Below are 12,369 nucleotides of genomic sequence, written 5' to 3'. Positions count from 1 at the left end.
GCAAATGTTCGTGTTTGTGATATATATGTTAATGATTTTTTTTTAATAATTTTGTGTGACAAAATGTTTCAGGGCCATTATTATTTTGAAAAGGAATGACATATGGAATAATGGCTTTTTTTTCTATTTTAGAAAGTAAAACTAATCATTTTATTACAATTTTAAGGTTCATTGTGGTAAAAGTTAATCTTTTGTCTTAATATAAAATAATTTTAAAAAATATCAAAATTTCTTCATAGCAGTAAAACGACTTGCTTTTTTGTAGATAACTGTTACCACAACCTCTGAACACATATATTTGTTATTTTGCAACTTAAAATTTTAGGAGAAACAGAGCCTGAAATTAAGGCTCAAACAATTTGGAAAGGTCAAATGGTAAAGGTTATCAGAAGTGAATATATTGTTTCTTCTTTCAGTAGAAAATTCTGAAGAGAATGCTAATGTTGCCCTGTGATAGGTGGTTGCCACACTCATTTATAATTTGGATGCATGAAAGAAAAGAAGATAATAATCATTAATGCACCCTTAATTTGTTAAATTATTCATGCTGATGGCCAGTACATCTCATTAGCATAATTGGCTTTAGAATTAACAGGATTAAAACATTTCCCAAAAATAGATTGGACAACCTTTTAACCAATAATGAAAACCCATAGCCCTGGTTAAAAGTGGACGAATATATCCAAAAAGAGTATAATATAATAATCTGTAAGTCTTGGTCTTTATTGTTAAGGTTGGGTAAATTTTCACATAACGATCATCATTGAAGAACAGAAAAAGGACTTTAAAGCAAGAAACCATCACAAAGCAAGTAAAAAGCCAATCCATTTTCTAATGTGCTACGGGGTATTATAAATTTGCAGCAACTTGGGCAGTCTCGGACATTAAAGGAGTTGGTACATCCTTATTAGGAAATCTATGGAGCAATGAGGCAAGTTCTCACATATAACATCAGTACATTAAACATCTAACATTACTAAATTTGTCACAATTCTACTTGGCAATCATTTTATTCAATTTCTATGAATATTGTTCTAATAGCCTAGTAAAAAGCATTTTGTAATTTGAAGCTTAGATAGCATAGCTTAGGGTAAGAAGGACTTTATAGATATGAAGACAGGGTAGCTTATAGCATGGGGGATTGATTTGGGAAGGGTGGGTCTCTTTTAGAATCCTCAAAGATTTATTTTCCCTTTAATGGCCATTTTTGGGATGGAGGTTGGTATAATCTTAATTAGGATGCCCATTCATTTTTAAAAAGTAATGAGGCCCATGTAAAACCTAAAGCTCTGTCTACACTATCAAACTAGTTTGATAAAAAAAGTGTGATGTGCCCAAATATGGTATTGATATGACATCATCGTGTCCATATTATGAGCACATCATAATCTTTTGTCACATAAAGTTTGATAGTGTAGACAGAGCTTAAGTGCTGCCTCATGGTTAAACTTTGCGACTGTGATGCCGGGATAATTTATGGCTGTAACAATATCTATAGAAACTAAAAAGCATTTCAATTTTTGCTTGATTATTTTTCCCAGTTATTCAGTGAGAACAACCCTCAATCATTGTATTACTTTTTAGCACATTTTTGTTTGGAAAGAAATTTCATGCGAAAGACAAAAATCACTTACCTGGCCTTTGAGTCGTGGATGAATGAGAATGTAACCGTTGCTGTTGATTCCGAATGCATATCCTTCAGGCCCAATCTGGAGGTAAACAAATAACATCAACAAAAATGTTTTTATTATTAACATGATTCGAAAATACACCTTTAAAAGGGAAGTATGATATTTACATTTTGAAAATCAAAGGTTAAGTTATGAAATTATTAAGATATGAATGCGGTTCATTGTTGATTTTGTTTTTTTATTTTCATTTCATTTCAAATAAACATTTGTTGATATGTTTCAAAAGAACAAATTTGCAGGATTTGAACCCAAACTTATGGTAGAAAAACAAATAGATAACTGCTATGCTGTATGTATTACAAACTATAGGACGAAACGTTAATCTCTCTGAAGAATAGTGTGTCATCCCGATGTGCTGGTCTAGCTAAGTACGTCACTACGACCAGACTGGCAAAAGAGCACAGTTTGGTGGCAGCTCAACACTCCCATAAGAGAAATGAAAGTTGTATATATATCAAATGTGCTTTAAGATGGTCGTTACTGAATAAAGTGCATTATAAATATTAATATATTTTTAAAAATTAGCTTTTATAATCCTGTAGAGTATGCTTGATAGAAGAAAAAAATAATTGCCTAAATAATAACTAAATGTGTTTTATGTATTGAAAAATATTAAATGTATTTCAAAATTTGTATTCAAATTATATTTAAGCAGGACTGTTGAAAAATGTGAAACAAAGAAATAGTGCATTAGATTTACATTAGATTAGAATACAATAAAATAGAAAACTAGATTAGGTCAATAGAACATACATTAAAGAAATAGAACAAGAAATGTATTCATGATTGTACAGGGGAGGGCGAAGGGAAGTACTAATTTCTTACCATTGTGTGTGGACGTATTACAAACTTACCATACATCTATACACAAGAGTGAAATACAATGATAAACATGCAAGTGTGAACAGGATAAATTATTATCAAATAATTCATAAATTTACATTAGAAAACCTAATAATTTAATTTACAAAAGTCATACTATACCTACTAATATTTCTAAAATATTAAAATACCCTAAATAAGTTCGTTTTTGTATCTACCATATTCATAGTAGTTTTAATAAATTTAAACATTTAACATTAAATTAGAAAAAATCAAATACACCATTAACAATATCAATTCAAATTAAACTTGTTAACTTAAAACATATAACAATACATAGAAATCTTTAGATCATATTAATTAACAAAATTATGTACAAATAAATTTAATAATTAAATAAGCAACAAAAAGATAAACTAATTAAAATTAATAAATAAATAAAATAAAATATACCAATTTAAAAATTATATCAATAAGGAAAATAAAAATTCAGTATAAAATTTAATGTAAATAAAAAATGTATTCGGAACTAAGTATTTGAAGAATTTAAAAGAATAAAGAACTCAATGAATACTACACATACAGATATGAGCTGGACAATTTAATAAATTGTTTACTGAATGATTTTAAGCACGAATAGCTAATGTAATGGATCGGAAAGCTTCCGAAGTTTCTTATACCTACATTATTGGTGGCGCAATATATTGCATTGCATTGCTATTGTTCACTACTGGTATTCGCGGGCGTATTTGCATATCAGGTGAATGATTATATCGAATAGGCTGCGTGAGCGTTGGTTCTGCAGAAGTTGTTTTAGTTGTTGTCTGAGTAAGACATGTTATATACTGTATTTCTTTTAAGTGTGGATTCTCGCCAATACTGTGAGTAGATAATTATTTTCTATACAACCATAATGTTTTACAGTATTACTCCATGTGCATAACCGAGTTAAGTTGTTATCGTTCATTATTTGTAACGACAATGAATTCACTGTTTATAATTTCTCTTTGATATACAGCTTTGTCTTATTAGATAGCATACATGTTGAAGTTAGTTGTATCACATACCATGTTGAAGTTAATTGGATAACTTACCAGGTTGATGTGATTAGTAGTATGAAATTGGTGTATTGGATCCAGGTATAAGTTCGTTAAATGTTATATACAGTAATACTAATTGATAATTAGTGAAGTGACCATAATTATAGTAAGCTTGCTTGTGATTGTTTTTATTGTTAAATTATATTACACTGCTGGAAAAATAATAATTATGACGTTGTTTTATACAGGGTTTGTTCCTGTTTAGAGAAATAAATGATACAGAGTAAATGCAGCCTCATCTTGCGTATTGTTTTGTTGCATGGGATACATGGCTTCACAAACCAAACCTTAATGGTCTAAACCTAGCAAATCAATATTAAGGATTCCCGAACCACGACAAATTGGCGTCACGGACAGGATGGATGCAACGTTTCAAGCGTTCCTGAAGGAGGATTGCATTGTGTATTTTCAACAATTGTTTTACCAAACCCTGGATCGTGCATAAGACAAGGAGTATTGGACAGATAAGATTTATGAACTTAATTTAATTTTAGAACGGAAAGTGTATGGTTTTATATATATTACAGAATCTTTGTTCCGATGGACATGGCAGCCAGTGTGTTGTTATTTAAGATGATGTTGTGAATTGATGCTTATACTTACCTTATATGAAATATTGTTACTTTTGTATTACATTTACGATACTTATTTTTTGTATTGAAACTCTGTTTATTGTAGTAGTGTTTAAAGTATTTGTAGTTACTATAATATTGTCACAAATTCACCTTCTGCAATGTCGCTAGGCGAATCTAAATCTGAAGCAGCTGCAAGCGGCGATGGCGTTAATGATATGATTGCGGCATTAACTAATGTTTTAAAAGGCGTTTCGGTTCAGAAAGCTCCTCCGATTAAGTTAGTAAAATTTAAGGGTGTTCCAAGTTCTCCTGGGGACCTTACGTTAAAAGAATGGCTTGAAGATTTTCGAATTTATTGTGATCATTATTCGTTGGGCGATGATGATCGATACGATACCCTGATTAGTCATCTTGGTGGCTGTGCGAAGGATGAGGTTAAATGCAGTATGAGCATGTGTGAAAATGGGAAGAATGTGAAAGCGGCTATAAGAATTTTAGAACTCGCTTTTAAATCGGAGGATTCTGTTGCATCATATAGTTCAGCATTCTATTCTAGGCAATTGTTACCGGGTGAAACCTTGGCTGAATATAGCCTTTCTTTAATGAAATTGTACTCCCAACTTGTCGAAGCGTCTCGCCCCTCTGAGCAATCCGCTTTGAGACATCTTCAAGATACTACTTTAAAGCAGCGTTTAGTGGACGGTGTTCGTGATCCTACAGTTAAGCGTGAATTACGTCGCATTGAGCTAGCTTTTAGAGGAAAATCTTTTTTTGATATGCGCGAAGAAGTTCTTGAGTTGTATAAAATTGATATTGTTAGGTCAAATCCGCGTGCACATGGCGTAGAATGTAATGAACGGCCCTCAGAACTATCAGAAGTAAAGCGAGAATTGCAAGCATTAAAGAAACAAATTAGCGAAATTCAGCGTTCCCAATTTATATCTAGTCCACCTAAGTTTAATCAAAATTCTACAGGTCCTTTGAAATGTTACAATTGCGGTAAAAATGGTCATACCAAATCTGATTGTGAAATACCTTCTGGGTTGTGTTGGTTTTGTAGAGGAAGAGGTCATTATTCATATGCATGTCCACATAAGAATCGTAGTAGTAATTCTAATACTCCGGGTATCCAACGTAGTGCTTCAGATACGCCTACTCAAGATATAATTAATACTGTTTCTAAGTCACAAGCCAATCATCCAATTCCAACTGGTAGTGTTGAACGTGAAGTTCATATCCCTGTTGTTGCCACGGACAATAATGGAAATATGTCTAACGCCCAATCCTTGAAATGTTCCGATGCTGTTTTAGTAGATAAATTAGTAGCCAGAAGTCCATGTACTATCGTTAGAATAGGCTCAACCGAGTTAGGTTGTATCTTGGATACAGGGGCTGAAGCTTCAATAATTCCGTCATCGGTCTATAATAAGCAGTTAAAGTCAATTGTTGGAGAGCTGGGATCTGTTAATGGACTTTTCATGAATGTTATCGGTGTTTGTGGGGTGGAGGTTCCAATCGAAGGATATGTAGAAATTCCCATTGTTATAGGTGAACAAAAGTTAACTGGTAGCTTTTTGGTAGTTTCAGATGCTGTCACTGTAACTAATCATAGTAATGAATATCCTGTTTTGATTGGGTGTAACATTTTACGCGAATTACAAGGTTTCCATCTATTACGTGATCTTTCACAGGTAACAGCTACACATGTTGATGCTCCATGGAATAGAAAGGCTGAAATTCTTTTGCAAGTAGATGAGGATGAATCAAGTATCTTAGTTTCTTTGCAACATTCTGACGTGACTGTTCCTTGTGATTCACATTCAGACATTGTTGACGGTAGTGTAAAATCTGATATTGATGATTGTAAATTTAGTGACCACACCCAAAGTCGACTCGTATCCGTCGGTTCTGTGCGTAAGTTATATGACATTAATCACTCTTATTCTAATTCTTTTTGTGGTACCGAGTTAAATTCTGAGAGCCAGCAGTTACCGCCTGGGGTAATTATCAACGGTAACCTTGATTGTGTGGAAACTCAACTAGTGACTAACCTATTGTCCAAATATAATCATGTTTTTTCTCATAGTGCTTTTGATGTTGGAAAGTGTGATGTTATTCCTCATGTTATCAATTTAAAAGATGAAACTCCAATTAGACTACCATATCGTCGTATTCCTCCTCATTCTATATCAAGTGTTAAGTCTATGTTACAAGAAATGTTAGACCAGGGAATAATTAGGCCGTCCAAGAGCGAATTTGCAAGTCCCATTGTGTTGGTCAAAAAGAAAGACGGGTCTTTGCGCATGTGCGTTGATTATAGGAAGTTGAATTTCCAAACGTTGAAAGATTCATTTCCCCTACCACGCATTGATGAGGTTTTAGAAGTACTCACTGGGTCTTGTTATTTTTCTACCTTAGATTTATCTCATGGATTTTTCCAAATTATAATGGCAGACGAATCCATTAATAAAACTGCATTTAGGGTTCCTTGGGGACTGTATGAATTTGTTCGTATGCCGCAGGGTCTGTCTAATAGCCCGGGAACATTTCAACGTGTAATGGAATATGTATTAGGCGACATGAATTTGACTCAGATTGTGTTGTACTTGGATGACATTTTGATATTTTCTTCTTCGTTTAAACAACATTTATCTAGATTAGAAAATGTGTTGTCTAGATTGTATAAGTATGGGTTAAAGGTTAAGGGCAAGAAGTGCGATTTCTTTAAGACGGAGGTAACCTATTTGGGTCATGTTATTTCATCTGCTGGAGTTGCTGTAGACTATGGGAAAATAGAAAAGATACTGACCTGGCCAACGCCAAAAAGCATTACTGAACTTAAATCATTTCTGGGACTCTCTTCATACTATCGAAAGTTTATCTGTAATTATGCCAAAATTGCTGCGCCTTTGCATTTGGTAACCCGGTTGTCTGACACACAAGCGGGGAAGGCCTACAGGTTTCGTTGGACTGAAATTGAAGAAGCTGTATTTGTTGAATTAAAAAATGCTTTAACTAAACCCCCAGTTCTTGTATATCCCAAATTTGATGAACCATTTGTTATTGAAGTAGATGCCAGTTTGAAAGGTTTAGGTGCTTGCTTGTTGCAGGACTCTAATGGTTCTCTTCATCCAATTGCTTATGCAAGTAGAAGTCTTCGTGGTGCTGAATGCCGATACCCTGATTTATCGAGTTTTAAGTTGGAGTTGTTGGGGCTAAAATGGGCAGTGGTGGATAAATTCGCTTCTTACATTCAGGGTTCAAAGGTTACCATTTTTACTGATCATAATCCTTTAGCGCATTTAAAAACTGCAAAGCTTGGCGCTACAGAAATGAGATGGGTCTCTCAGTTAGCTATGTTCGATATTGAAATCAAATATAAGCCAGGTTCTAGCAACAAATGTGCCGATACTTTAAGTCGTCGTCCGATTAGCGTGTGTACAGATTTTAAGTCAGATCTAGGAGTTATCGCTTCATGTCTTAATATATATGTTGATTCTCATCCCTCAATTAATAAGTGTAAACCATGTATTGAGATTGATCAATCATCACGTAGTATTAACAAGGCATTGTCTATTTTTCCTTCTTACTCTCATGAGCAGTTGGCAGAATGTCAGAAGAAAGATAGGGAATTGGGAGAAATCTGGAAATTATGGATGGAAAAATGGTGTCCTGGTGACCGCTACAATACAGATAATTCTAGAATGTTGGGCTGGTTGAGACAGTGGACAAGTTATAGAGAGATTTGTGGAGTTCTGTATAGAGAGATCAATGAAGATATCCATGGTAAAATTCATCAATTGTTAGTGCCTACTAATTTGCGCAATCTTTTTATAGATTTATGTCATGATAAATGGGCTCATCAAGGAGTTCAACGGACTATACAACTTCTAAAGCGTCGATGTTTCTGGCCAGGTATGAACGGTGATGTACGTACGCATATTTCCAAGTGTTTTAGTTGTGTATCTAGTAAAGTCCCTACACCAACGGTCAAACCCCCTCTTCGTCATATTCTAGCCTTTCGTCCTGAAGAGATTCTTGCTATAGATTTCTTAAAGATGGATCGTGGAAAGGGAGGCTATGAGGACATTCTTGTTATGACTGATGTGTTTAGTAAGTTTTCACTAGCGGTCCCATGTAAAGATCAGACGGCTGATACAGTGGCTCGTGTATTGAGAGATAATTGGTTTTCCCATTATGGTGTGCCAGCACGGTTACATTCGGATCAAGGTAGATCCTTTGAGGGTAAAATTATTCGAGGTATATGTAGTCTTTATGGCATGACAAAATCTCGCACTACGGCGTATTGGCCTGCAGGTAATGGGCAGTGCGAACGTTTCAACAAGACCTTATGCAGTTTATTGCGTTCTTTAAGCCCGAAAGATCGACACAAATGGCCCGAATTGCTGCAGCATATTGTGTTTATGTATAATTCCACCCCTCATACCGTTACAGGTGTAACACCGTATCTTCTTATGTTTGGTCGTGAACCATTAATTCCATTAGATCACTTTATTGGAGGTGCGGAACAAGATTGGTCTGAGGATTATTTGACTAAAGAAGCTGATCTCATGAAGAGGGCATATGAAGTGGTTTCACGTAGAATCAAATCAGCAGCAGCTAAAGAAGAGCATCGTTATAAGTCTTGTTCTCCGAAGGAAATATTAGAAATTGGTGATCGGGTTTTACTTCGCCGAAGACATTTTAATACTAGACATAAATTGGCTAATAAGTTCGAGGAGCACTCATATATTGTTGAGACTATTAACAAAGAAGCAGACGTTTTTGGTATCCGCTCTGCAGTTGGGGGTCCTTTGAATTATGTTAACCGTAGACGATTGCGATCAGATCCTAGGAGTGTGGTGGAAGAACCGGTACATTTTGATTGGAATGAGTGGTTGCCGTATGATGGTCTAGAAGCGGATGTAAACTATAAAGATGAAAGTTGTGAGTCTGAATCTGACGATGATGTTGAAAGTTTTAAGATTGTTGTAGATGTGAATTCTGATAAACAAATAGATGTTGAGCGTGATGATTCGGGAGTAATTCCAAGGCGATCATCTCGTTCTACAAAAGGTGTTCCCAAAAATCGATATCGTTTACCCATGTCCACTCTTCAAAAATAAATTTGTTTGTTTCGCTCCTTTTGGGTCAAAAGGGCATCCAAGCGGGGAAATTGTAATGGATCGGAAAGCTTCCGAAGTTTCTTATACCTACATTATTGGTGGCGCAATATATTGCATTGCATTGCTATTGTTCACTACTGGTATTCGCGGGCGTATTTGCATATCAGGTGAATGATTATATCGAATAGGCTGCGTGAGCGTTGGTTCTGCAGAAGTTGTTTTAGTTGTTGTCTGAGTAAGACATGTTATATACTGTATTTCTTTTAAGTGTGGATTCTCGCCAATACTGTGAGTAGATAATTATTTTCTATACAACCATAATGTTTTACAGTATTACTCCATGTGCATAACCGAGTTAAGTTGTTATCGTTCATTATTTGTAACGACAATGAATTCACTGTTTATAATTTCTCTTTGATATACAGCTTTGTCTTATTAGATAGCATACATGTTGAAGTTAGTTGTATCACATACCATGTTGAAGTTAATTGGATAACTTACCAGGTTGATGTGATTAGTAGTATGAAATTGGTGTATTGGATCCAGGTATAAGTTCGTTAAATGTTATATACAGTAATACTAATTGATAATTAGTGAAGTGACCATAATTATAGTAAGCTTGCTTGTGATTGTTTTTATTGTTAAATTATATTACACTGCTGGAAAAATAATAATTATGACGTTGTTTTATACAGGGTTTGTTCCTGTTTAGAGAAATAAATGATACAGAGTAAATGCAGCCTCATCTTGCGTATTGTTTTGTTGCATGGGATACATGGCTTCACAAACCAAACCTTAATGGTCTAAACCTAGCAAATCAATATTAAGGATTCCCGAACCACGACACTAACATAGAGAACAAATAGCAAAACGAATATACAGTAAAACACAGAAGCTCTAAATTGTGTAAAAAAATGTTTCGCGCATTAAATATTAAATTATAAATAAAATATGTACTTAAAGCATGAACAGTAAACATAGAATGGGATGATCACCCATTTTGAGTCTCTCTAAACATGTATTACACAAAGGTATTCGGATTCCTGTCTCTGAGGATAAGCCTAAAGGTATTTCTTTCTTAGGGTATGAGGCTATTCTAAAGCTCTGTCTACACTATCAAACTTTATGTGAGAACACTTTTGTCAAACAAATTTGATAGTGTAGACAGAGCTTTATGGTTAAGTTATTCGTCTAGTATCCCTTTCAGCTGGCATTTTGTGAAAGGGTTATGGGATAAGAAATTTCCTTTCTTTAGTGGAAAGACTAGCACATATTGCTTGTACAGATCTTGTACCAAGGTGTGACCAATGTATTAGGAGGTGTTTAGAATGTAGATGACGCTAGGCCTGAGGATTTAGTATTAGACAATGTATAGCATAATAAAACGTCTCCGAATCAAGTTTTACACTAAAAGCACATCTAAATACATACATCAAAACATACTTAAATTTAAATTATTAAAATATTCTGGTGTCAAAAACTTTTTGACAGATGGGCAGCAGTGTGAAATTAAGCACAAATAGTACAACAACTATTGCTTAAAAAAATCAGAAATACACGGTGTTGACAACAAAAATTACCAACTTAAGGATTTGACAACAAAAATCTACTGGAAGAAACAAAGTGAAAGTCACAAATTTCACCGACATAAACAATATCACCAACTTGTACAAACGATACTGATTACAAATAATTTGACTAGTTTATCGAGGGCGCCCTGAATGCGTTTTTTTCCTCGGACTGTTTCAAACTTACGCAACGGTAACTGCTATTAAAAACAGGCTGTAATAAAAGAGATAATAATGCAGTTTTTTAGTCTTTTTCCCACATGAAATGTAAATTTGAAATCTTACTTTAAACTTGATTTGTTCACTCTTACCTATTTCAGGGGGACATTACTTGAATGGGAAGTGCGTATGGAACTATATTGAATATTATATTCCTTATTATTGGATACACATAAATCATATTTATATTATCGGCATAAGCAGAAGAATCATTGAGATATGAATGGATGAGTATTTAAATAAGTATTCATTCTTGTCAGTAGGTAATTAATTGTGATAGAAGAATGAGGATCTTACATGAAACATTAGTAAGGTAAGGTTTTCAGTACACCGTTGGTTATAAACATCATTATAATATGTTAAGAATAACTTGAAGCTTTGGTGGTTGTACAGTACCACAAAACTGTACCCAAAACCTTACTTTACTATTGAAGATGTTTATGAAATTGCTGTTGTTTGTGGTGATAGGATAAAATGATTTGAAATGTTTGTATGTTAAATAAAATTTCTCATCTTTTTAATGTCAAACAAATTAATAATAATTTACTGACAATCTTTCATAATCTAAAATAGAATTACTGATAAAAAGAGTAAATAATACTAAACGACAATCTATTTTAATATTTGGAAAATTTACAAAACCTAAAATACATAGTGTGTATTAAATTCCAGAATGTGATAATTAATAATAATAATAAAAATAAACAAATAAAAAAATTAAATGGTAATTCCATCTAACAGGTAAAATTTACTATGAAAATTGTCAAACGTTAAAGAAGAAAAAGAATATTCGCTGTTAAGCAGGACGAAAACAATAGAAACTGCCAAAGGCTTTATCTTCACCCCTAAAAAAACAGTTGGCAAGCCTAAAGTAGAAGCGACCACCCTAACCAGTGTTTCAACATCAACTTCGTCAACACCTTATATGGAAATACTGTACTAGTTTTGAAATAATTTTCTGAATTTACCGAACTCCTATTTTGATATGAATAAAGCAGCTTAAAAGCAAAAAGATTACCTTACTAAAATTTCCAAGCATGAATAATTAATATTTTAAAATCTAAATAAGGTTTTGTAAAAAAGGAAGGAGGGAAGATTGTGATTGTTGCGTTAGACTTGTTTTAAAGTATGTTCTATTGTAAAAATATTAAAAGCATGCTATATATACGTTACAAGTCATACATTAGATTCTCCAAATTCTATAGTAGTTTACTTTGGAAGGTAAAGTATAAAATGTAATTTAACAACAAAAGCTAATATTCTTCTAC

The 12,369-nt window shown here is 33.7% G+C and overlaps 2 protein-coding genes across 12 annotated transcripts in view; one reads left to right on the top strand and one right to left on the bottom strand.

The window, feature by feature from the left end:
* LOC144856315 (ATP-binding cassette sub-family C member 9-like) overlaps window positions 1–8,433 on the top strand; it is a 259,349-nt gene extending 250,916 nt beyond the window's left edge. Inside the window, exon 31 of the transcript XR_013614915.1 lies at window positions 8,419–8,433. The gene's annotated coding sequence lies outside the window, so the exon portion shown is untranslated. The remainder of the gene's footprint in view (window positions 1–8,418) is intronic.
* The window catches only part of LOC144856316 (voltage-dependent calcium channel subunit alpha-2/delta-1-like), a 66,358-nt gene that overhangs the window by 21,227 nt on the left and 32,762 nt on the right, over window positions 1–12,369 (bottom strand). For 9 of the 11 annotated variants that reach the window (XM_078714280.1, XM_078714279.1, XM_078714281.1 and 6 more), the window contains 2 exons: window positions 11,070–11,096; window positions 1,635–1,709 (listed from right to left, as the gene is read on the bottom strand). In XM_078714280.1, the coding sequence (XP_078570406.1) occupies window positions 1,635–1,709; window positions 11,070–11,096 (102 nt within the window). The remainder of the gene's footprint in view (window positions 1–1,634; window positions 1,710–11,069; window positions 11,097–12,369) is intronic. The other 2 variants (XM_078714283.1, XM_078714284.1) reach the window with 1 other exon arrangement.

The sequence above is a fragment of the Antedon bifida genome, chromosome 11 (genome assembly GCF_963402885.1).
Source record: "Antedon bifida chromosome 11, ecAntBifi1.1, whole genome shotgun sequence".
Taxonomy (NCBI): Eukaryota; Metazoa; Echinodermata; class Crinoidea; order Comatulida; family Antedonidae; genus Antedon; species Antedon bifida.
Note: the sequence above shows the minus strand (reverse complement) of the source record. Positions and strands in the feature narration are given on the sequence as shown.